The 24,833-nt window shown below is 45.8% G+C and overlaps 1 protein-coding gene across 2 annotated transcripts; it reads left to right on the top strand.

Annotated features, from left to right (window-relative positions):
• Positions 1-362: 362 nt before the first annotated feature.
• LOC140460700 (uncharacterized) lies at positions 363-23,308 on the top strand. Of its 2 annotated transcripts, none has more exons than XM_072555316.1 (2): positions 363-664; positions 21,554-23,308. In XM_072555316.1, the coding sequence occupies exon 2, from the start codon at positions 21,929-21,931 to the stop codon at positions 22,979-22,981; it is 1,053 nt and encodes a 350-aa protein (XP_072411417.1). In that variant the 5' UTR covers positions 363-664; positions 21,554-21,928; the 3' UTR covers positions 22,982-23,308. The 2 variants fall into 2 exon arrangements, with proteins under 2 accessions (XP_072411417.1, XP_072411418.1); XM_072555317.1 differs by lacking the exon at positions 363-664 and adding an exon at positions 14,481-14,590.
• Positions 23,309-24,833: the final 1,525 nt, after the last annotated feature.

Here is a 24,833-nt window from a genome sequence, read left to right as displayed (position 1 = left end):
AGATATCCTTTTGAATGTGCCCACATCCCTTTGAAATGTAATCTCGTCCATTTAAACCTTTTTATTTGCAGAAATACCCATTAAAATGTCCACATCCGTTTAAAATGCAGATTGCCCCCTCTAGATATGACGCCGTTCCGTTAGATGTCGGGATATCTGTTTAAATTGAGCCGTGAGCTTTCCCAATGTAGACAGGGCTCCTCGAAACGTGGCAGTGTCCCCCCTGCAGCTGCAGAGCGAGACAGGAGAGTTTGTTTTTGTGAATGAGCAGTTGTAGCGCGAGGTGGCTGTTGCTTGGTGACGGTGAGGCTCCCCCGGCCCCGCCCATCCCTCCTGAGCTGACGTCACGCGGGGGTGAAGGCGGTTGGGAGGAGAAGGCGCTCGAGCGGGGAAGGGGCGGCCGTTAGGAAAATGGCGCCGTGCGGCCCCGGGGCAGACACCCGTCACTGGACACCGCCGCCTTCCTGGCGCAGCTGCTGTGTCACGGCCACACCGCCCGGCTGTACAGCAGGCAGGAGCCGGTGACCATTCTGGAGGCGGATGGGGTTAAGGGCCTGTTTGGGAACCCGTCGGCCGCCTGGGTGGTGGAGTTCTACTGGTCGTGGGGCGGCCCCTGTGTCAACTCTGGGGCCACCTGGAAGGTACTGGGCCCGGGAGGTGAAAGGTGAGGCAGGTTGGGGGGGGGACGGAGGGGAAGGAATGTGGGGCCTGTCCTGCCATAGTCACATTTTACACTCACTTTACATCTGATTTTACTGGGGCTTGTGCTGTTTACTCCCCTCACTGTTTGTTTAATCCTTGTGCTGTTTACCCCTCACTGTTTGTTTAATCCTTGTGCTGTTTACCCCCTCACTGTTTGTTTAATCCTTGTGCTGTTTGCTCTTTGCTGTTACTTGTGCAATTCCCTAGGGTAGTGTGTAAATACTATTGAAGGAGATTATGCACCAGCATATGTATGTTCCTCAGTCATTGAAGGGGCAGGACCTGTTGAGAATGGTTAGTAAAGTATGTGGTGCACTAAACCTTGTTAACATGGATATAGTTTGTTATTTGTCAAAATATACTTAGAGTCATAGAGATGTACAGCACGGAAACAGACCCATTCGGTCCAACCTGTCCATGCCAACCAGATACCCTACATTAATCTAGTCCCATTTGCCAGCACTTTGCTCATATCCCACTAATCCCTTCCTATTCATCTATCCATTCAGATGTGTTTTAAATGCTCTAATTATACTGACCTCCACTACTTCCTCTGGCAGTTCATTCCATACATGCACCACCCTCTACATGGAAAAGATGCCCCTTAGGTACCTTTAATATCTTTCTGCTCTCACCCTAAACCTATGCCCTCTTGTTGTGAACCTCACCCCGACACTGAGGAAAGGACATTAAAAAAGTTGAGCAGCCAGACAAAATGCAAAAGCTATAAAATGTTGAGCCACATGGGGAAAAAGAACTGTGGCTCTACCCTTTATTTTTCCTATTGGCATTTGAACACTTAAAATCTGTCAATAACACCAGCTTCACGACATAATGTCTGTTCCATGGTGTGAACAACAGCACGCCTGCTCGCTGGTGTCACCAACACATGGTCCATGCTCCTCGCTGTCGGCAGAAAAGGCGACGTCGCTTATCTCTGTTCCTAAAGGTCTTCCCTTTATTCTTAAAGTTGTGCCCTCTGGTCCTAGTCTCTCCTACCAATGGAAACATCTTCCCAATGTCATTGCACTGTGGGGATGAAGCCCTACCCTATCTGGTCATTTCTGCTGCTGGGTGAGACTAGGCCTCAAGGTGAGAGGGAGTAGCTTTCAGACAGAGATGAGGAGGAACTGCTTTTCCCAGAGGGTCGTGAATCTTTGGAATAGTCTAGATTAGAGTGGTTCTGGAAAAGGACAGCAAGTCAGGCAGCATCCGAGGAGCAAGAAAATCGGCGTTTCAGGGAAAAGCCCTTCATCAGGAAAGTGTGTGTGTGTGCATGTGAGTTTGTGTATAAGACTGCGCGTTGGTGAGTGTATTTGCATGTGTGCATGCTTGATAAATTGTGATTGTGATGGAGTATGAGCCTGTGAGAGGGTGAGAGTGTTGAGGGCGTGGTGTATGTGTATGTCTGAGAGACCATGTGTATGACAGAGGTATGGATAGAAGTGAGGGGTTACATTTTGCTAAAATAAAGACGGGCAAGACTTGAACAGGTAATGGTAGGGCCCTGGGTCGTGTTGTAGAACAGAGACCTGGAGGTGTTCAGGTTTATTGATCTTGAAAGTTACATCACTGGTAGACAGGGGTGAAGAAGGTGTTTCGCACACTTGCCTTCATTGTTCACATGCTGAGTACAGGAGTTGGGACATCATGTTGGAGATGCACACAGAAAGTACTTTACTCAGAGGGTGATAGATGTCTGGAATGCATTGTCAGGAAAAGAAGAGGCAGGGATGGTAGATTCATTTAAAGTGCATCTGGGCGGGGGAGATGGTGGCGATCCAGCAAGTCTGAGTCTGTAGTGCTCTGTCCAAGACTCAGGCAAAGTGGGCTGCCTGTCTCCACCACACCTGTCAAATCATTTAAAATAGCTTTTATTTAAATACACTAGTTATTTTGCACCAAACTTGAGCAGTTTAGTGCCCTGTTAAAATGACTAAAGGAAAGAATGCCCGCAGCTCACACTACATAGGAACCCTTCCCCAGCTGCAGTAGAGGCGTCTGCAGCTGCCCCAGGGGACTTAACTATGGTGGCGAGCCTTGTTGCAGTGATTTCTAAGCTTGAAGAGAAGATCGACACCTTCATAGAAGAGCAGGTGGGAGTCGCTCTCGGTCGCGCTGCAGAAGCACGACCAAGATATTGAAAGAATCGAACATCGAGTCGGAGGGGCGGAGCTAATGGCCGCGACCTCCCAGGCTGCTGCAGAATCAGCCGTGGGTCGGGTCTGGACTCTCGAACAGTGAGTCTGGGCCTTGGAAGATCACATCAAATACCTCACAAATCGAGGTGGTCGAGAAAATATTCGTTTGCTGGGCCTTCCCAAATGGGAAGAGGAAGGCCAGCTTACAACGTTTCTGGAGCAGTGGCTTCTGCAGTTATTGAATCTGGAGGGTGGATCAGGCCAGGTCAGGGTAGAATGGGCCCACCGGCTTGGACCAGCGCCCCCACCCGGTCCTGTTCCGGCTGCAGTGCGTTTAGGAGAAGCAGATGCTCCTGGAAGCTTCCAGAAATCTTGGGAAAGATCCCCAAGCCATGATTTACAAAGGATCGAAGATTATGCTGTTTCAAGACTTTTCTCTGGCTCTGGTCCAAAAGAGGAGGGCGTTTAAGGGATTTAAACATTCAGTACTCCCTGTGCTACCCAGCGACGCTTCGTTTTAGCCATGAAGGGTCCATGTATAAGTTCGGATCACCGGAGACGGCCAAAGAATTTTTGGAGTCTCTTAGATAAATTGTAAGAGTTAACCCTTGTGGTGAATGATGTTGTTCTGCCCTCCCCCTTCTCTGGTTCACCCTTTTTTTTCTCTTTTATTACTTTATTGCTTAATATTATCTCCGGGGAGCAGGGAGGGGGGGGCTTATTTGTTCTCCACTCTGCGATTTTCTCCTTTTTTTTGTAAATATATATAGGCCGGGTGGTCTAGTAGATTTAGGTGAGGAGGGGTCTCTGTTTTGTCTTATTTTGTCTCTTAAAACGGGGTTATTTCCCCCTGTTATTTTGTATTACCATAATTAATTATTATCTGCTGAGACTGTAATTTTATAGTTTTATATGTTTATATGTGGTATTAACATCACCAAATATATCTAGGTGTTGATGTGTGGGTGGGGAGGGGGAGGAGGGTAGGGGACTCATTGTTAACTTTAGCTTGGTCGTACACTTGAATTTTCTTCACTTTATTATGGGGTGCCTTGGTCGAGGGTGGGGCACTGGTCGGGAGAGGATATGATTGGTTTTTGGAAAGGAAGTGATTCCCCTGGAAACGGGAAAAATCTCCATTTAAATATGTTATGTTGTTTTATTTAGAAATAGTTTTTTTTTATTTTATTGGTGTGAGTGTAATAAAGAATCTCAATTTTTGTGAATTTTCTACGGTCTAATCTTTTAGATTAGATTACATTACAGTGTGGAAACAGGCCCGTTGGCCCAACAAGTCCACACCGACCCACCGACGCGCAACCCACCCATACCCCTACATTTACCCCTTGCCTAACATGGGCAATTTAGCATGGCCAATTCACCTGACCTGCACATCTTTGGACTGTGGGAGGAAACCGGAGCACCCGCAGGAAACCCACGCAGACACGGAGAACGTGCAAACTCCACACAGTCAGTCGCCTGAGGCCGGAATTGACCTGGGTCTCTAGCGCTGTGAGGCAACAGTGCTAACCACTGTGCCACCGTACTGCCCAGGTGCGTTTTGGATGGTGTTTCTCCTCCCAGGGGGTCTTGGACTTGCCTGGATGATTATGGTGAGTCATTCGCTTAAATAGTGCACCTGGAATGCCAAGGGGAGTAATTCTCCAATAAAAAGGAAGAAAATATTATCAAACCTCAAAAAAGAAAGGGTTCATATAGCTCTTCTACAGGAGACCCATTTATTGGATAAAGGAGATTTGAAATTACAACAGGGTGGATTTGATCAGGCCTTCTTTTCTTCCTTCAGCTCAAAATGTAGGGGAGTAGTCATTCTTATTTGGAAGAATCTCCCTTTCAAAATCCTAAGTCAGATAAAAGATTAATCTGGACAATATAGACTAATTAAAGCCCTTATAAATGGAGAGGAATATGGGATTTTAAACCAGTATTGTCCCCCGGCGCATCCTTTCAAATTTATAACTGAAGCCTTCTCCAAACTGATGGCTCTCTGTGCTCGTCATACAATTATAGGGGGAGACTTTAATTGCATTATGGAGCCGGAAATAGACAGGATACCCAAGAGTACTGCAGGTGTATCCCCCAGATTTAGACAATTGGCGAATTTGAATCAAGAATTAGAATTAATAGATGTGTGGAGGTTCCTCCACCCGCAAGGCAGAGATTTCTCTTTTTACTCTAATCCACATAAATGTCACACGAGAATTGACATGTTTTTTTATCCCCTCGACTTTTTAAAATTCCATATCGTCCTGTAAAATAGGTGATATGATCATTTCTGATCATGCTGCTGTGTACATGGAAATCAAGGCTAGGAACAATGAGGTATCCCCCTGACATTGGCGTATGGATTCCTTCTTAATGAAGGATAGTAAATTTGCAAAATATTTTTCTCAAGAATTTAAAGCTTTCTTGGAAATTAATTCAGGTACAGCTAGTAACCCGTCAATGATGTGGGAGACTAATGAAGCTTATGCGAGAGTTGTGATCATTTCATACTCGGTGACCCGGAAAAAATTAAAAGGTAAACAACAGCGTCTACTTGAGGCTCGCTTAAAAGCAGCTGAAACAGCATACGCTGACAGACCTTCTATTGCCAAATTACAAAGGATTATGACCCTTAGGACAGCTCTGAATACCGCCTTCACTCAAACGGCAAAGAGGGAAATATTATTTGCAAAACAAAGATTATATGAATTTAGCGATAAACCTGGTAGATGCTTAGCATTTCTTGCAAGGAAAACAAAAGGGCCCCTCAAACTATCACAGCTATCAGGGAAAGTGCTGGTACTCTGATTCACATCATAAAGGGATCAACACAATCTTCAGAAAGTTTTATTCTGATCACAGGATTGTGAAGATAGAGCCAGGAGGAGCCAGTTCTTTTTTAAAAGCCTGGCCTTTCCAGACTTAATCCCCGAATAGGTATCGGTCCTGAATGCTCCCCTAACAACCCAGGAAATACTTGGTGCAATCAGGTAACTTCAGAGCGGTAAGGCACCTGGCCCAGAGGGCTTTCAGGTTGAATTTTACAAAGAGTTCACAGGAGTATTAGCTGGCCCACTTATGGACATATATAACTACACAAATAGTCAGGGCTGCCTCCTGCCTTTACTGAAAGAGGTGAATATCTCCCTTATTCTCAAAAAAGGAAAGGATCCAGAAGATTGTGCACGATACAGACCAATATCCTTGCTAACTGTAGATTTTAAAATTCTCTCTAAAACATTAGCATTGAGGCTGGAGCGGGTACTGCCATATATCATAAGAGGACCAGACTGGATTTATTAAGGGCCGTGGATCATCTAATAATATTAGAAGGGTCTTGAATGTCAATCAAGTCTGTCATCAGGAAAGAATACTGGGAATAGTAGTCTCATTGGACGCAGAGAAGGCATTCGACAGGGTTGAATGGTCATACCTGTTCTATACATTGGAAAGGTTTAGCGTTGGAAACGCATTTGCCAAATGGCACTCAACACTGTATAATGATCCCCAAGCAGTTGTGATCACCAATGGAATAGGTTTGGATAGCTTCAGTGTGGATAGGGGCTGCCGTCAGGGATGTCCTCTCTCACCATTGCTATTCACGCTAATAATTGAGCCACTAGCGGGAAGCGATATGGGCTTACTCTAATATAACGGCCCCAAGGGTTGGTGCAGGTAAACCTAAAATTACCCTATACACAGATTATGATCTCCTTTTTCTTAATAATCCTCTGATGTCCATGCCTCTCTTCATCCAAGTTATTAATACATTTAGTTCATTTTCAGGCTACAAAATTAAGTTTTCAAAATCGGAGGCCATGCCGATGGGTGGCCTCACTAATATGTCCCACTTATTGGACGGATCCCACTTCCCCTTTCGGTGGTCTCTGGGGGGTTTCTTACACTTAGGCATTTTTATCACCCCAGTGTTTGGCCAACTGTATAAAGCCAATTTGTACGTCTATTGGAAAGGGTAAGGCACGACCTTCAACGCTGGGGAGGCCTTCCAATTTCCGGGCTAGGTAGAATAGCCCTAATTAAAATGAATGTCTTGCTCCCTCTTATACCCTATGAGAATGCTTCCGGTGATGCTGCTGAGTATGGCACTACGCAAACTGTATCATTGGCTGGGTTTTTTCATCTGGAATCCTAGACGGCCTCTCATTAAGTTAAGGAAGCTACAGCTTCCACAGGCAAGGGGAGAGGGCTGGATTTTCCAGACTTTATGAAGTCTCAGTTAAGTTCCTTGTTCAGCTACATAGCCAATTGGGTCTCGTCTGATCTGAAATCAATCTAGATGGACGTCGAGGCTTCTCAAGTACAGTGTCCTCTTATTAACCTCTTATTTTTAGATAAGATGTAAATCATCACGAACCACTGTAGAAACCCTACAGTACGAAACACAATTAAAGCTTGGAATATAATGTGGCAAAACGAGGGTAATTCACATAAAACATCCCCCTATACTCCTATAGTGGGGGCATGGGGTTTTCAACCGGAGCTTACAGATGCCATATTCAAATCCTGGAGATCCAGGGGTATCTCCTGTTTAGGGGATCTGTTTGAGGAGGGGTCCTGATGTCTTTTGAATAGCTGCATCAGAAATTTGGATGACATAATGGAGACCTGTTTCGATACTTCCAAATTCGAGACGTCATACAGAAGAAGGCTATGCTATTAGATAGTCTCTATAAATCAGATAGAGAACGTAGAGTGTTGTGGCCAATGGGTGTACCCTCGGTCAGCACTCTTTATCATTTATTACGTGATGAAATGTCGGAAGATATGGACCGTCTGCTTAGAACATGGGATCAGAATTTGGGGCTGGAAATTTCTACAGAACAGTGGAATGACATCTGGGAAAATGCCAAAAAAAATCTCCATTTGTAACAGAACCCAGGCCATTCAGGTAAAGATACTTCATAGGGCCCATATGGTACCAGAACGGTTGGCAAACTTTAGGGCAGGAGAATCTGCAATGTGTCCCAAATGTAAAACAGAGGTGGGCATTCTTACACACCACTTGTGGACATGCCATAAGATCCTCAAATACTGGACCAAAGTAGTAAACGCCCTGACAGACATCTTGGCAACGTAAATTACAGTAGATCCAGTATCTCTTCTTCTGGGCTTCTCGAGCTTACCTTCTGTGGATGTGCACGGGAGCAAATTATTTTCCATTTTCTCCTTCTGTGTAAGGAAAAATATCTTAGTAAACTGGGTGGCTGAGGGCCTTCCAGGACTTCCAAATTGGCATAGATTAATCATGGAATATATTCCCCTTGACTTCCTTACAAATATGGTGCAACAAAAAACTGAATTATTCTATAACATATAGCAGCCTTTTTTGAATTTCATAGATACAGTTATTTTGGCCATTCTATCAAGGACTTTCATCTAGTTGAGGTAACGGTTCTGGCTGGTCCGGGGCCCCTTGGGAGAGGAATCCCGCATGAATACGGGTTTTATTATGACTTGATGTTCACTCATTCCAAGCATGTACTTCACGACTTAATTACTATATTATCCTTTTTTTCTCTTGCATAATGTAATTTATTTGATCATACACTCTGGTTAGTTATGGGTTAGATTAGTAGTTAGTTGAGTTTTGTCTTTTTCTTTTTCTTTGTCAGGTTTTGGCTATTATTTAAGATTTAATTGTATATTAATGTTTGTACTTGTGTTTTTTTTATTGGTAAACTTGTAAAAACGTTAAATTTTCAATAAAAATATCTTTTTAAAAAAAAAGTGCATCTGGACAGATGCATGAGTAGGTGGAGAGCAGAGGGATATAGATTCAGGAATTGCGCGATAGGTTTAGACAGGGAATTTGGATCGGCTTAGGCTTGAAGGGCTAAAGGGCCTGTTCCTGGGTTGTAAATTTTCTTTGTTCTATGTTGAGGCTGGACAGGATGTTGGTGAATCTATTTTTTTTGGAGTACAGGGTACAGTTCTGGTCGCCCTGTCATAGGAGGAATACTATTAGAGATGGTTCGGTAATGATTTACTTGGACATTGCCAGGACTGGAGGGTTTGAGTTATAGGGAGTGGCTGGGACTTTATCACTGGAGTGGAGGAGGTTGAGGAATGACCTTATTGAGATTTGAAAAATCATGAGGGGTGAGGGTAAGGAGAATAGCGAGGAGCATGTGCGGTTATGTAGAGCCGGGGTGGGGAGGTGAAACAAAATTGTGGCTCTACCTTTTTTTCCTCCTATTGGCATTTGGCCAGTTGAATCTGTCAGTTACACCAGCATACCTACAAAGCCTACTGCACGTGCCCCTCGGTGTCAGCAAGCGCTACGCATGGTCGCCGGTGTCTGCAAAAAAAAAACTGCACATCCTTCTATGTCTGTAAAAATGGTGCATGAATTTCATTTGCCAGCCCAATGAGGAGCACTGGAACACCAGGAGGAGGAGCCTGGTCCTCCTACCATTCAGAACAGCCCTATTGTCTGAATCTGAGACGTCGATTTTCCTGCTCCTCGGATGCTGCCTAACCTGCTGTGCTTTTCTAATCTTGACCCATGAACCTCTGAAGCTGCTGCTGCTGCTGCTCTTTCTCTGAATGAAGACTGAGATTCATCCAAGACTGTAATTTCCTTCCTCTGTCCAACAGCATACTCTTCTCTCACTCCCTTTTCTATTTCTTTTATTTTCATGCTGGGATCCAATTGTTGACTTGCAGCAACTGAAAAAGGGAGTGAATCCAGAAAGAGGACAGACTCTGGAAAAGCTGGTCCCGGTCTGTGCCTCAAACATTTGGCAAATGCAGTACCACAGGGTGAAGTTATAGTCTTTACTGTGGGGAAATAAAAGCAGAAATGAGGTGTATTGTTTAAATGGTGGTATATTGGGAAGTGGAGAAAGTGAGGACTGCAAATGCTGGAGATCAGAGTTGCAATGTGTGGCACCAAAAAACTCAGCAGGTCAGGCAGCAGCCAAGCAGCAGGTTAGTTGACGTTTTGAGCACGAGCCCTTCATTAGGAATGATGTGTGGACGTACAAAGGGGCCTCAGCGTCCTCCGACGCCAGTCAGACAGGTGCAGCAAGCAATCAGCAAGGCAAGTGTTATATTAGCAAGAGGAATTGAATTTAGAAGTGGGGATGTCTCCCTGCAGTTAGGGGGTCATTGAATATATTCAAGGCTGAGTTCACATGATGTTTGAACAACAAAGAAGTGGATGGTTATTGGGGAAGGCAAGAAAATAGTTTTAAGTACAGAGCAGTAAAAGTTGTACAACATAGAAACACACCCTTCAGTCCAACTAGTCCATGCTGACTGACTAAACTCATCCCACCTGCCTGTGTTTGGCCCATTTCCCTCTGAACCATTCTTATTTACGTACTTATCAAAATATATTTTAAACATTGTAACTGTATCTGCATCCACCACTTCCTCTAGACATTCATTCCACACACAAACCACTCTCTTTTTATTTTAAGAAAAAAAGTGCTCCTCATGTCTTTAGAATCGTTCTACTCTCACTTTAAAAGTTTGCGCCCTCATCTTGAAATGACACCTGCTGTTCACCTCACCTATATTCCTCATGATTTTTTAAACCTCTCGAAGGACACCTCTCAACCTCCAATGCTCCAGTGAAAAAAGTCCCAGCCTCTGCACCTAGATGTAGGGAGATCCATATCCATTTGTGATCTGTTCAATGCTGGTGCAGGCTTGAAAGACCAAATGGCCGACTCCTGCTCCCAATTCTCATGCTTTGTCCTGGACAGCAAGAGACCACAGAAATAAGAGCAGAAAGTGGGCTATTCAGCCCATCGGGTCTGCTCTTACCATTCAATCGTAGTTGATCAATTTCTGAGTACCATTCTGCTGCTTTCTCCCTGTCCCCCTCGATACTCAAGAACCTAGCTATCTCAGTCTAAATATCCTCAGTGACCTGGCCTCTGCAGTCTTCTGTGCCAATGAATTCCATAGATTCGCCACTCTGACTGAAGAAGTTTCTCCTTATCTCCATTCTAAAAAGTCTTCCCTTTACTCTAAAGCTGTGCCCTCGGGTCTTAGTTTCTCCTACTAATGGAAACATCTACCCAACATCTACCCAACATCCACTCTGTCCAGGCTGTTCAGTCTTCTGTATGTTTCAGTTAGATCTCCCCTGAGTATGGCCCTGTTAATCAGCATGAATCAGACCCTTCAGGATGAGGTACAGCAGGGATTAGGTTCAGCAAATTGAAAATGGAGGGAGAGTGTGTGGGATGGAGATCTTCAGCCTCAAAGGCATAAGAGAGGAAAGAAAGTTCACTATAACTTAGAATTGATTGGATGTGCTGATGGGCCGAGGAGGGGCAGAGAGAGTTAAACTTGGAGAAATGTGATGTGTTGCATTTTGGTCAAGCAATGCAGGCAGGACTTACACAGGGGAGGTGTTGCAGAAGAAAGAGAGCTTGGAGTGCAGGTTCATAGTTCCTTGTAAGTGGAGTTGCAGGCAGACAGGATAGTGAAGATAATGTTTGGTATGCTTTTCTCTATTGGTCAGAGCATTGAGTGAAGGAGTTGGGAGGTCATATTGTGGCTGCGCAGGACATTGGTTAGGCCACTTTTGGAATATTGTGTGTAATTCTGGTCTCCATCCTATGGAAGGATGTTGTGAAACTTGAAAGTTTTTGGAAAAGGTTTATAAGGCTGGTGTCAGAGTTGGAGGGTTTGAGCGAGAGGGAGAGGCTGAATAGGTTGGGGCTGTTTTCCCTGTAGTGTCAGAGGCTGAGGGGTGACATTATAGAAGTTTATAAGGGGCATGAATAGGTTGAATAGCCAAGGTCTTTTCCTCCGGGTAGGGGAGTCCAAAACTAGAAGGCAGAGGTTTGAGCTGAGAGGGCAAAGATTTAAAAGGGACCTGAGGGGCCACTTTTTCTCTCAGGGTTTTGCATGTATGGAATGAGCTGACAGGAAGTGGTGGAGGCTGGTACAATTACAACATTTAAGAGGCATCTGGATGGGTCCATGAATAGGAAGGGTTTTGAGGAATATGGGCCACATGCTGGCAAATGGAATAGATTGATTTTGGATATATGGTTGGCATCGACGAGGTGGATGGAAGGATCTGTTTGTGTGGTGTATGACTCTTACTGTATTCGGTGAATGCAGAAGTGTGGTTGTGAAGACTGGACTTTCAGAGCAGCTTTCAAAGATGTTTTGTCCTTACTGGGACCGGAAGAAGTTACAATGAAATCTTTTGTTTGTGAGACAGCAAGCAACTAAGTGAGTACATCTGGGATTTTGGGGGAAAGTGGGAATTCGTTGCACTTCAAGGATGAAGCCCTACCTTATCCAGTCATTTCTGCTGGTGGCTGAGACTAGGCCTTGAGCTTTGGGGGAGTAGGTTTAGGACAGAGATGAGGAGGAGGAAGTGAGGGCTGCTGCTTTTCCCAGAGAGTAGTTTATCTGCGGAATTCTCTGCCCAAGGAAGCAGGCTCCAAAATGCCCTGGTCCTAAGTCTTTGACTTGATATACCAGTGACTGTAAACTTTGAAGTGCTTTGGTTAACTGATGCAAATATTTCCCACTTGTCCAACATACAGTGTCAGCTGTTTCATCATTGGGATGGTTTTGATTCATCTACTCTTATTCGACAATATTCATGACAATGTATACGAGGTGATTCTATATAAGCAAGTTGTAGACAATTTAAAAAGGCCGACCAGGCAAGGAGGTGGCTAACAAACCCAGGGCATCTCTCTTAGAGTATGCATCTTGTTTGTTTACAAATTAAACACGCTTCAGATCTTTTCCTAGCTGCTTTCCAAAAATCTGGGTGCCACCAGGTTTGTGAGTGTTAACAATAATGTACATAATCAACTGAAATAGGCAGCAGCAAAGAATGAACACAAACCAGTCCAGCGGGGAATCACCCACATTTTGGTTTGAGTATTGAGGGATTACCCTTTTTGAGGCCCCTGTGATATCAGTCCCATACCCAGGCTAATGTGCATGTGAAGTGATGTTGCAGCTGTACAGGACTTTGGTTAGGCCACAGTTGGAGTACTGTGTGCAGTTCTGGTCGCCTCACTTTAGGAAAGATGTGGAAGCTTTGGAGAGGGTGCAGAGAAGATTTACCAGGATGTTGCCTGGAATGGAGAATAGGTCATATGAGGATAGGTTGAGAGTTCTCGGCCTTTTCTCGTTGGAACGGCAAAGGATGAGGGGTGACTTGATAAAGGTTTATAAGATGATCAGAGGAATAGATAGAGTAGACAGTCAGAAACTTTTTCCCCAGGTACAACAGAGTGTTACAAGGGGACATAAATTTAAGGTGAAGGGTGGAAGGTATAGGGGAGATGTCAGGCGTGGGTTCTTTACCCAGAGAGTGGTGGGGGCATGGAATGCGCTGCCCGTGGGAGTGGTAGAGTCAGATTCATTGGCGGCATTTGGATAGGTACATGGATGGGTGCTTAATCTAGGTTAGAAGTTCGGCACAACATCGTGGGCCGAAGGGCCTGTTCTGTGCTGTATTGTTCTATGTTCTATGAAACCAGATTATGAAGTGTTAACTTTTCTGCAAACTTCTACCTGTGTGTGTGTGTCTCTGTAACATTTTCCAACTTGCTTCATATCTCAGTTTGTCAGCTTTTGTTAATTCCTTCCTTCCTTCCAAGGCTAGCGAAGCACACACTTTCCAGAACAGTCCAAATTAGGGAGTTGAGCCTCACAAATCCTGGCTATGACACATAGCTGCTTAACCAACTGTGCAAACTCTCAATATCTGTCAGCTGTTCCATTTGCAAATCGAACACTGTTTACAAAGCAAGTTGTTTATGTCTCTGCATGAGTCCACAACCCAGGGGAAATCCAACAGTCTTTAATAGTTGCCCAATGTGACTTGTTTGCTAAATTAATTCAAGTCTGGATGTCCTGAAGCGAGCAATTATACTTATTGCAGATTTCTACTACCCAATTAAAACTAATGTCGGGAACTCGAATGGATTGGGGGCATTTTATATAATTATTCCAGACAGTGTGGAAACGGGCCCTTCAGCCCAAAAAGTCCACACCAACGCTCCGAAGAGCAACCCACCCAGACTCATTCCCCTACATTCACCCCTGACGAATGCACCTACTACGGGGCAATTTAGCATGGCCAATTCACCTAACCTGCACATCTTTGGACTGTGGGAGGAAACCGGAACACCCGGTGGAAACCCGTTCAGACACCGGGAGAATGTGCAAACACCACACAGACAATTGCTCGAAGCGGGAATTGAACGCAAATCACTCAAACTTACATTTTCCAAAGAAGCCTGTTGTTCTACAACCTGGAGTTGTGTGATTTTAAACTTTGTCCAGGTTAAAGTGGATTGGCTATGCTAAATTACCCATAGTGCCCAGGGATGTGCAGGTTAGGGTGGATTACTCAGGGTTAAATGTATAGCAATGGGTGTGGGTGGGTGACCGTGAGAGGGTCGGTGAGTACGAGTGGCCTGCTTCCACACTGGAGATTCTCTGAAGGGAGGGGGCTTTGGAAAGTGTGTTCTCCGCCACTCCAGCCGCAGCGCGGGGGCCCGCTGTCGGTCTTGCCCTGCCCCCTTTGCCGTCACTTTTCCTCGCCCCGCCCCTGGTTCCTTTATTGACGTCACAACGCGGAAATTGACCTGTCAAAGTGAATCTCCCTCCCTCTGGACAACTCTTCATCCTGGGAGGGAGACAGAGATGGAAGGAGGGGAAATTGTTCACTTGTAGCAACCGGAGTGAATCCAGGGAGGGAGTAGACTCCGCAAACTCCGGTATGTGTCTTAATTATCCGGGTGAGGAGGAACTGAAGAATCGATGTTGGGAAGACGGAGGGGTAGATAGTTTTCTGTTTTGATCTTTAAAATGAACCCGATTCCCACCACTAACTGCAACAGGTGTAAGTACAGCACATGCAATTTTCCTCATTGCAGCTTCAAGCCGGTTTTGCATGCTCTGTTCTTCCTACGCCTTGGCTCCAGCACAGTCAGCTTCCTTCCCTCATTCCCATCCCCCCGCCCTGATGTTCCAAGCTGACCCTCAAAAGATGTATTTGTCTCTCCATTCTTTTTTGTGGGTTTTGAAAACTTTCCCAATCCTCTAATTATAAGACTTGGGAAGTTATGTTGTAGCTGCACCAGACATTGGTTAGGCCACTTTTGGAATGTTGTGTGCAGTTCTGGTCTCTCTGCTAGAGGAAGGATGTTGTGAAACTTGAAAGGGTTCGGAAAAGATTGACAAGGATGTTGTCAGGGTTTGAGCTGAATAGGCTGGGGCTGTTTTCTCTCGAGCGCCAGAGGCTGAGGGGTGACCCTACCAACTTTTATAAAATCAGGAGGGGCATGATAGGGTAAATAGACCAGGTCTTTTCCCTGGATGGGTCATAGTTTTAGGGTGAGGGTGCGTGCAAAGAATGAGCTGCCAGAGGAAGTGGTGATGGCTGGTACAATTACAACATTTAAAAGGCATCAGGATTACATTGACTGCATTGGCGCCACCTCGTGCTCCCGCGAGGAAGTTGAGCAATTCATCAACTTCACGAACATTCCACCCTGACCTTAAATTTACCTGGATGATCTCTGACACCTTCCTCCCCTTCCTGGACCTCTCCATCTCCATTAATGACGACTGACTTGACACCGACATTTTTTACAAACCCACCGACTCCCACAGCTACCTGGATTACACCTCTTCCCACTCTACCTCCTGCAAAAATGCCATCCTGTATTCCCAATTCCTCTGCCGTATCTGCTCCCAGAAGGACTATTTCCACCACAGAACACACCAGATGGCCTCGTTCTTAGAAACCACAATTTCCCTTCCCACATGGTTAAAGATGCCCTCCAATGCATCTCGTCCACATCCTGCATCTCTGCCCTCAGACCCCACACCTCTAACCGTAACAAGGACAAAGACCGTTCTCTCTGTGACTACCTGGTCAGGTCCACGCCCCCCTACAACCCACCCTCCCATCCTGGCACCTTCCCCTGTCACTGCAGGAATTGAAAAACCTGCACCCTCACCTTCATCCAAGGCCCTAAAGGAGCCTTCCACATCCATCAAAGTTTTACCTGCATATCCACCAATATCATTTATTGTATCCGTTGCTCCCGATGCAGTCTTCTCTACATTGGGGAGACTGGATGCCTCCTAGCAGAGTGCTTTTGGGGACATCTCTGGGACACCTGCACCCATCAACTACACCGCCCTGTGGCCCAACGTTTCAACTCCCCCCTCCCACCCCCGGACGCTTGGAGGAAAAATGGCTCATCTTCCGCCTCAGAACACTTCAACCCCAGGGCATCAATGTGGACTTCAACAGTCTCCTCATTTCCCTTTCCTCCACCTCACCCCAGTTCCAAACACTCTGCCGCCATTTTCACTATTTTCACTTTGCTGTACCTCATCCTGAATGGTCTGGTCTGGTTCATGCTGATTAACAGGCTCACACTCAAGTGACATCCAATTGGACACAGTGGATATTGGAAAGCTGTTTCCATTGATAGGAGGGAATAGGACCTGAGGACACAGCCTAAGGGTAAAGGGAAAGCCTTTTAGAACAGAGATAAGGAGAAAGTACTTCAGCCAGAGAGCGGTGAATCTATGGAATTTAATGCCGCAGAAGGCTGCAGAGGCCAGGTCACTGAGGATATTTAAGACTGAGACAGATAGGTCCTTGAGTATCAAGGGGATCGAGGGCTACGGGAAGAAAGTGGGAGAATGGGGTTGAGAAACTTATTAAACACGATTGAATGGTATGAACAGACCTGATGGGCTGAATGGCATAATTACTGCTCCTCTGTCTTCAGTCGCTTGCTGTCCTGGACACAGAGAAAAATGGGAGCAGGGGTAGGCTATTTGGTCTTTTGAGCCTGCACCAGTATTGAACACATCATAACAGGATATGAATCTGCCTACATCTAGGTGGAGAGACTGGGACTTTTTCACTTGACCATGGGAGGTTGAGAGGGGACCTTATTGAGGTTGATAAAATCATGAAGGATATGGATGACGTTAATGGTGGGTGTCATTTCCCTCGGTGGCGGTTTCAAGATTAGGGTGCGACCTTTGAAGGTGAGAGGAGAAAGATTCAAAAGAGACATGAGGGACTCTATTTTTCTTTTTACACAGAGTGGTTTGTGTGTGGAATGAATGTCTAGAGGAAGTGGTGGATGCAGGTACAGTTACACTGTTTAAAAGACATTTGGATAAGTACGTGACTAGGAAAGGTTTGGAGGGATATGGGCCAAACACTGGCAGGTGGGGCTAGTTTAGTTTGAGAACATAGTCAGCATGGGCTAGTTGGACTGAAGGGTCTGTTCCTGTGCTGAATAACTCTCCCCCCAACCCTCTGCTCCCTCCCCCATTCTCTGTATTCTCCCCTGTATTCCCTGCCCTCACCCTCTGCCACCCTGTCCATTCTCTCTCTCACTTCTCACTGCCAAAGCCTCCATCCTTTCTTGTGCCTCAAGCCCTCTTTGCTCACTGTTTCAAGCCCTTTTGAAGATGAGGGAGATGGATGGTGCTAACTCTACGTGGGAGACTGGTGGGGGGATGGAGGAGGTTGCAGTGTGGGGGGAAGGGGAGAGAAATAGCTGATCTTTTAAGAATAGCAAAAATGATATATTCACAAACATTGTTAAAGTCTGAAAGCATGTTCAAGTTTTTAAAAGAGCTGATGGAATCTTTCTGAAACTTGCACTGAAATATGTGTAGTTAGGCCACAGCTCAGGACAGGCTATAAGGGGTGAATAGATTATTTCGGGTGTTGTGAAATTGGTTCCGACTACGTAGTAATAGAGTCACGGAGTTGCAGAGCACGGAACCAAACCCTTCAGTCCAGGCTGTTCAGATATCCGGACTTAATCTAATGACCCATTCGCCAGTATTTGATCCACATCCTTCAAAATCCTCCTTAATCATGTCCCCATCCAGATGCCTTTTAAATGTTGTAATTGTACCAGCCTCCACCACTTCCTCCAGCAGCCCATTCCATATACACACCACCCTCCGTGTGAATGGGTTGTCTCTTCAGTCTGAAATATATCTTTTCCGTATCACCCAAAACCGATGCCCTCTAGGTTGGACCGAGATGTCGGTAGATTCATATCCAGTTATGATTCGTTGAATGCTGGTGCAGGCTTGAACAAACAGATGGCCTACTCCTGCTTCCAATTCTCGCCCACTCTGTCCAGGACGGCAGGAGAACATAATTCATCGGAGCAGAAATTGGCCATTCAAGGTCAGCTCTGCCATTCGATCATGGCTGATAGGTTTCTCAACCACATTCTCCCATTTTGTCTCCATAACCCTCCATCAGCTTGATGCTCAAGAACGTCTTCATGTCAGTCTTAAATATCCTCAGTGACCTGGCCTCCACCACAGCCTTCTGTGGCAGTGAATCCCATAGATTCACCGCTTTCTAGCTGAAGAAGTTTCTCCTTACCTCAATTCTAAAAGGTCTTCCCTTTACACTGAGGCTGTGCCCACTAGTCCTACTCTCTCCAGTCAATGGAGACATCTTCCCAACTTCCACTCTTTCCAGGCCATTCGGTATTCATTACGTTTCAGTTCGGACACCCCTGCTTGTCGGCCTATTAACCAGCGTCAACTGCATCCTTCAGGATGAGTTACAGCAGGGATTAGGTTCAGCAAACTGAGAATGGAGGGAGAGTGTGTGGGATAGAGATTTTCAACTTCTAAGGAATAAGCAAGGAAAGAGAGTTCACTATAAATTAGAACTGATCAGGTGGGCTGATTGGCCAAAGTGTGGTAGATGGAGTTTAAATCCGAGAAGTGTGTGGTTTGCATTTTGGTTAAGCAATCCAGGCAGGATTGACATGGTAAAGGGGGATATTGCAGAACAAAGAGACCTTCGAGTGCAGGTTCATAGTTCCTTGAAAGCAGAGTCACCGGTAGAAAGGATAGTGAAGAAGGCATTTGGTATGCTTTCCTTTATTGGTCAGTGCATTGAATATAGGAGTTGGGAGGTCGTGTTGTGGCTGTGTAGGACATTGGTTAGTCCACGTTTGGAAGACTGTATTCATTTCTGGTCTCCCTTTTTATAGGAAAGACATTGTGAAACTTTGAAAGGGGTCGGAAAAGATTTACAAGTCTGCTGTTTGAGTGACAGGTAGAGACTCAAATGGCTGGGGATATTTTCCCGAGAGCATTGGAGGCTGAGGGGTGACCTTATAGACGTTCATAAGGGGCATGGATAGGGTGAATATCCAAGGTCTTTTCCCCAAGGTAGGAGAGTCCAAAACTAGAAGGCATACGTTTGAGATGAGTCGGAATTTTTAAAGGCATCTGAATGGGTACATGAATAGGAAGGGTTTAGAGAGATGTGGGCCACATGCAGGCAAATTGGACTAGATTAATTTAGGATATCTGTTTGGCCAGACGAGTTGGACCAAGGGGTCTGTTTCCGTGCTGTATGACTCTAATCTCCTTCGGTGAAAGCAGAAGTGTGATTATGAAGGCTGGAGTTTCAGAGCAGCTTTCAAAGATGTTTTGCCCTTAATGGGAGCAGAAGAAGTAACAATGAAATCCTGCATTTGTGAGACAGCAACTGAGTGAGTGAGTACATCCGGGATTTTGGTGGAAAGTGGGAATTCATTGCACTGTGGGGATGAAGCTCTACCTATTGAGTCATTTCTGCTGGTGAATGAAACCAGGCCTCAAGATTAGGAGGAGTAGATTCAGGACAGAGATGAAGAAGAACTGTTTTTCCTGGAGAATAGTGAATCTGTGGAGTTCTCTGCCCAAGGAATCAGTAGGGGCAGCTTCATTAAGTATATTCAAGACACAGTTGGAGGTGGTTTTTTCATGGTAGGGGAATTAAGGGTAGTTGGGACAATGCAGGGAGGAGGAGCTGAGACAATGGATAGATCAGCCATGATCTTAATGAGTGGTGCAGCAGGCTAGATGGGCCAAATGGCCTACTCCTGCTTCTATTACTATGAAACTACAAACCTGCATCTCCCATGGCTAACCCACCTAACTTCGACTTTCTGGGCAATTTAGCATGAACAATCCAAACCAAGGCCAATGAGCAACGTCGTGAAGTGGGAAATGAACTTCAGAGAATGATAGAAAGGGACAAGGAGAGTAAATATACCAGCAATCAAAACTGGATTCTAAAGATCACAAAAACTGAAACCAGAAATGGTATCTGAATGTGTGCTGCATTGTAACAGAAGTGAATGAGTTGACTGCACACATTGAAGAGAATAATTATGATCTGAGACTCCTTACAGAGACATGGCTTCAGGATGACAAGGATTGGATCCTAAATATCGAGGGTTTGGTCATATGGGAAGCGAGGTAAAGGTATAAGGTTGGTGCTGCTAATCAAAGCACTGATCACAGGGTAGTCTGGTGTCAGCTCGGATTTCAGGTCCTGATTTCTCTGTCCTCTGTTGATCTCCCTGTTCCTACAGAGTAAGATGTCAGTCTGTTGTCAGCTCTGCTGGATTTCTGCTGAAGCTTTGCACCCCCCCCCCCCAATTTTTTTTGTCACCTTCCGGAACAATAAAGCATTCAGCCAATCAAGCCCCAACCCACAATCTCCCAGCCTGTCAACCGTCCAGACACACAGTGTAATCATAGCAGGGAATCACACAAGAAAAATGAAACCAAATTTGAAACAAATAGTTGCTCGTGTTTAATGTTTGTTCATTCGGAAGTAAACCAGAAATGGGGGTCTCCCAGGATTCTGAGACTGTCATTTTTGAGGAATTCTCTCTCTCTTACATCTATCTATGAGAACCCAGCTATGATTTACAACAATATTTACACCAACAGAAATAGACAGAGATATACAGGATGGAAATAGACATTTTCTCTCTCTTATGTGCGTGCACACACACACATTCACTCCCGTGGACTTGTTTGTGTATGTTTGCAGAATTATATTTGCAGAGCTGGGCTAAAATGTCACTTTTTGTTATAAAACTTTAAGTTCTCTTGAGAAGGTGCCTTACATGGAGAGGGGCCAAGTGGTGGCAAATCATAGAGATGTACAGCACGGAAACAGACCCTTCGATCTAACTCGTCCTTGCCGACCAGATAGCCAACCCAATTTAGTCCCAGCACCCAGCCGGTATAGGGGCCACGTGATAACAAATGTGACTAGATTAATTTAAGAAATCTGGTCAGCTCGGACAGGTTGGACCCAAGGGTCTGTTTCTGTGCTGTGACTCTAATCGTCTTCAGTGAAAGCAGAAGTGTGGCTGTGATGACTGGACTTTCAGAGGATGTTTTGCCCTGACTGGAAGCAGAAGAGTTTGACTGAAGTGTATCGGTATTAATGCCTTGACGTCTCATTTTGCTTCCACCTTCCTGGGGTCGTTAACCATTTTGTGTCTGGTTCTTCCTCAAAAAGCTGCATTGCAGGTTCACCCTGAATTGACACTTTTTTTTGCTTCCCAAAAGCAGACCTGCTCACTCTTAGCAATATCCCAGTGTTGTGAAAGATATTAACTTTCAGGTGGAATTATCCAAAATTCAGAGAGATGTCAGTCTTGATGTTTTTTGCTCATCTGCCCCTGTAAGATCCTGAATCAGCACCTTCAGGAGAATTAGTTAGATTGGAGTGAGAACAGAGGGGGAGAGAGAGTGGGATGGTGCTTTCAATTTTGTGGAGAAACAAGAATATTCCACAGAAGGTAGAATTGCTTGTTCTGAATTCTACCCTGCACTGACAGTGATGACTTTTGCAATCTCTTTTTAAACAGTGTATTTGAAGATAGAAGTTTCAAAATCAACGCATGAAGTTCTTATGTCCGAAACGTTGACTCTCCTGCTATTCGGATGCTGCCTGACCTGTTGGCCATTTCCAGTACCACACATTTCAACACTGATTCTCCAGCGTCTGCAGTCCTCACATTGACGTCAATGACTCAATCCATCGGGACCGGAAAGAATTTTCAACTATGAGTCTGTGAGAAGGAGCAAAGCGTTTTGGTTCCTGTTTGAGTACGTTTTCAGCATCAGTGGGACTGGATGAGAGACCCTATTGTTGCAGCGCATTGAGTGTGGGGCATGTAGCAGCAGGAATTGACAGCAGGGAGGGGCTGGAAACATATTTGTGTGCAGCTGAAGCTTCGGCCATGGAGAAACCCGAGGAATCCCGCCCCGTGGAGAAACGGTGGAAGTGCAGTGATGGCGGGAATAGCTTCCATTTCCCGTCTGCCCTGCAGATTCATCAGCACATCCACACAGGGGACAGGCCATTCTCCTGCCCTGAATGTGGGATGGGCTTTGCCCAGACCTCCGCCCTGCTGAGGCACCAGCGGACCCACACCGGGGAGAGGCCATTCCCCTGCCCAGAGTGCGGGAAGGCCTTCAGTAATTGTTCCGACCTGCTGAGGCACCAGCGGTCCCACTCGGGGGAAAGGCCCTTCAGCTGCCCCAACTGCGGAAGGAGATTTACCCAGGCCTCCCACCTGCTGAGGCACCTCCGGGTCCACGCAGGGGAGAGGCCGTTCTCCTGCCCTGAGTGTGGGAAGAGATTTACCCAGGCCTCCAACCTGCTGACCCACCGGCGGTCCCACACAGGGGAGAGGCCCTTCAGCTGCCCCGAGTGTGGGAAGGCCTTCAGCAATTCCCCCAACCTGCTGAGGCACCAGCAGGTCCACACTGGGGAGAGGCCCTTCAGCTGCCCAGATTGTGGGAAGGCTTTCAGCGATTCCTCTTCCCTATTGACCCACCAGCGGATCCACAGTGGGGAGAGGCCCTTCAGCTGCCCCGAGTGCGGGAAGACCTTCAACAATTCCTCTTCTCTGCTGACCCACCAGCGGATCCACACTGGGGAGAGGCCCTTCAGCTGCCCCGAATGTGGGAAGGCCTTCAGCAATTCCCCCAACCTGCTGAGGCACCGGCGGGTCCACACTGGGGAGAGGCCTTTCAGCTGTCCCGAGTGCAGGAAGACCTTCAGCAATTCCTCAAACCTACTGAAGCACCAGCGGATTCACACGGGGGAGAGGCCCTTCAGCTGCCCTGAGTGCAGGAAGGCTTTCAGCAATTCCTCCGCCCTGCTGACCCACTGGAGGGTCCACACGGGGGAGAGGCCGTTCAGCTGCCCCGAGTGCAGGAAGGACTTCACCCGCTCCTCCCACCTCCAGAGGCACCAGCGCATTCACAAACCATCGCAGGGTGTTTGAAGGAGCAACGGCTGAGTGTCATTATCGACTGGACTATCGACCCTGTTCTTGGTGCTCCCGGGTTTGAATTCCGCTGCAGCAGATGGCGCTATACAGAGTACAGGTTGAAATTGCTGAGTGAGGCAACACTTCCTCCGGGTTAAGGCTGTACCAAGGACCCAATTAGAAAGGGACATCTCAGTGCTGATCAATAGTAAAGAAAGTGGTGGGGCGAAATGTGTGCGCTTTGATTTTGAGCTGTTCAAAAAGCAACTTTATCTCTGCCTTTTTGCTGAGGAGATCTGAAGTTGTAACAAAGTTGGGTGCAATAAAGGTTACCTGAACTTACTGCCGGGCTCAGACTCTCATTGAAAGCTTTGAGCGCCAAGGGGTTTTTGTTTTAAAGCTGCTCATTGAAACCATTAGAATTCTGAAAGGGGCTTGACAGGATAGATGCAGTTAAAATGCTCCTTTGTCGGGGGAAGTCATAGAATCCCAACAATGTGGAAGCAGGCCATTCAGCCCATCTATTTTACTCTGGCCCTCTGAAGAGTATCTCATCCATATCCATCCCCTTTCTCCGTATTTCCCATGGACAATCTATCCTAAATTGCACATCCCTGGTCGCTATGGGTAATTCAGCACAGCCAATCCACCCTAACCTCTACACCCTAATCTGTAAATTACTTCCTCAAAAATGAAGTCTAAATGCAAAATTTTTCTCTAAGTAAAATGTCAGTCTGCCTCAACATTCGGACGCAGACAGGATTCACACCTATTGTTAGAAAAGCTCTGCATTTGAATGATATTCGTGAGAAGGTAATTAAAATCAAATTCTGGGATTAACATACCTTTCGAAACCCATTCAAAAGGTGAAAGATTTAATCTAAAATTGTTTGGATGTATCACATCTCCATGCCACTGGACTCCATTGGCTATAAACTCCGTGATCGTGATCTCATTCTCCACAACCACCAGATGAAGGAGCGGCGCTTCGAAAGCTAGTGCTTCCAAATAAACCTGTTGGATTATAACCTGGTGTTGTGTGAATTTTAACTTTCTCCATGGTTACTGGTTCCATCACCCATTCAAGACCATTCCAAATCGTAATAACTTGCTTATTTTCTTAAAAATTAAACCATCTCACGGCCACTACAGCCCCCTTTTTAAAAATGGCTGCACTATTTCCAATACGGTCATGCTTCCTTAATGTTACCATGTACTTCTACTTATGAACAAATCTCTTCAGATTTCAATGTATCTTTTTAAATATAAAAATGCCCCTTTACATGTAGCTCACCCTTTAAATGTGTTATGTTCCTCTCAGCGCAATCGTGCTCCTCGATAATGTATATTTACCCCTTTAGATATCAGTATGTCTCTTAAAGGGGTACTTCTGCTTAAAAGTAGGGCAACGTTTCTTCGAAATGTAGATTCACTTAGATATAACTGCGTCACTTTACATATTAAGATATCCCTTTGAATGTGCCCACATCCCTTTTGAAATATAATCTTGTCTATTTAAATCTGTTTATTTGCAAAAATAGGCCGTTAAAATGTCCACGTCACTTTAAAATACAGGTTGCCCCCTTTAGCTATGACGCCGTTCCGTTATATGTCGGAATATCTGTTTAAATTGAGCCGTGAGCTTTCCCAATGTAGACAGGGCTCCTCGGAACGTGGCAGTGTCCCCCCTGCAGCTGCAGAGCGAGACAGGAGAGTTTGTTTTTGTGAATGAGCAGTTGTAGCGCGAGGTGGCTGTTACTTGGTGACGGTGAGGCTCCCCCGGCCCCGCCCATCCCCCTGAGCTGACGTCACGCGGGGGTGAAGGCGGTTGGGAGGAGAAGTCGCTCGAGCGGGGAAGGGACGGCCG

Source organism: Chiloscyllium punctatum, chromosome 36, assembly GCF_047496795.1.
Source record: "Chiloscyllium punctatum isolate Juve2018m chromosome 36, sChiPun1.3, whole genome shotgun sequence".
Lineage (NCBI taxonomy): Eukaryota > Metazoa > Chordata > Chondrichthyes > Orectolobiformes > Hemiscylliidae > Chiloscyllium > Chiloscyllium punctatum.
The sequence above is the reverse complement of the archived record's forward strand: the minus strand, read 5'-3'. Positions and strand labels throughout refer to the sequence as shown.